Genomic DNA, 1,244 nt, shown 5'->3' on the forward strand with positions numbered 1-1,244 from the left:
GCCAGGCTTGGGGGGTCAACCGGGCTTGAAGATGTTGGAGGGTCAGTCAGGCTTGGAGAAGTGGGAGGGTCAACAAGGCTTGGAGAAGTTGGAGGGTCAACCGGGCTTGAAGATGTTGGAGGGTCAGCCAGGCTTGGAGAAGTTGGAGGGTCAACCGGGCTTTGGCGGTCAACCGGGCTTGAAGATGTTGGAGGGTCAACCAGGCTTGGGGGGGCAACCGGGCTTGCAGGCGGTGGAGGGTCAACTGGGCTTGGGCGGTCAACCGGGCTTGAAGATGTTGGAGGGTCAACCAGGTTTGGGCGGTCAACCGGGCTTGAAGATGTTGGAGGGTCAACAAGGCTTGGGGGGTCAAGTGGGCTTGAAGATGTTGGAGGGTCAACAAGGCTTGGGGGGTCAACCAGGCTCGGAGGGTCAACCAGGCTTGGAGAAGTTGGAGGGTCAGCCGGGCCTGGGTGGTCAACCGGGCTTGCCAGGCTCGGAGGGTCAACCAGGCTTGGAGAAGTTGGAGGGTCAGCAGGGCTTGGGTGGTCAACCGGGCTTGAAGATGTTGGAGGGTCAACAAAGCTTGGGGGGTCAACCAGGCTCGGAGGGTCAACCAGGCTTGGAGAAGTTGGAGGGTCAGCAGGGCTTGGGTGGTCAACCGGGCTTGAAGATGTTGGAGGGTCAACAAAGCTTGGGGGGTCAACCAGGCTCGGAGGGTCAACCAGGCTTGGAGAAGTTGGAGGGTCAACCGGGCTTGGGCGGTCAACCGGGCTTGGAGGTGTTGGAGGGTCAGCCGGGCTTGGAGGGTCAAGCAGGCTTGGAAGCGGTGGAGGTGCACCCAAAGACCAAGGTGTTGGAGGTTCAACCGAGTTTGAAGACATCGGAGAGTCAGCGAGGCTCACAGCGGATGGAAGTTCAGCCGGGCTCGGAGACGACGGAGGGGCATCCCACGACCAAGACGTTTGGGATGCAGCTAAGTGTGGACACGTCGGAGGTTCAGCCAGGTCTGGAGACGATGGAGGGGCGCCCAAAGCCCGGGAGCCTTGGGGCGCACCGAGGGCTGGAGACCGGGGAGGAGAACCCCAAGACCGGGAGCCCCAAGGGGCACCCGCCTCTGGGGGGGCGCCCCACGGCGGAACGCCCCGTGGAGGACCTCCCCGTGGAGGACAACCCCGAGGTGGAGAACCCCCTGATGAAGCACCCCGAGGTGCAGCACCCCATGGAGGACCTCCCCATGGTGGACCCCCCAGGGGCGGAGCCTC

General features: G+C 63.2%; 1 protein-coding gene across 1 annotated transcript in view; it reads left to right on the top strand.

Moving 5' to 3' along the window:
* Nucleotides 1-364: 364 nt before the first annotated feature.
* Nucleotides 365-1,244, top strand: part of LOC104293480 (collagen alpha-2(IV) chain-like) — a gene marked incomplete at its 3' end in the record, with an annotated part of 2,756 nt that continues 1,876 nt past the window's right edge. The window contains exon 1 of the mRNA XM_009892984.1: nucleotides 365-1,219. Within this exon, the coding sequence (XP_009891286.1) occupies nucleotides 365-1,219 (855 nt within the window). The remainder of the gene's footprint in view (nucleotides 1,220-1,244) is intronic.

The sequence above is a fragment of the Charadrius vociferus genome, unplaced genomic scaffold, assembly GCF_000708025.1.
Source record: "Charadrius vociferus isolate BGI_N301 unplaced genomic scaffold, ASM70802v2 scaffold3399, whole genome shotgun sequence".
In the NCBI taxonomy this organism is placed as follows: Eukaryota; Metazoa; Chordata; class Aves; order Charadriiformes; family Charadriidae; genus Charadrius; species Charadrius vociferus.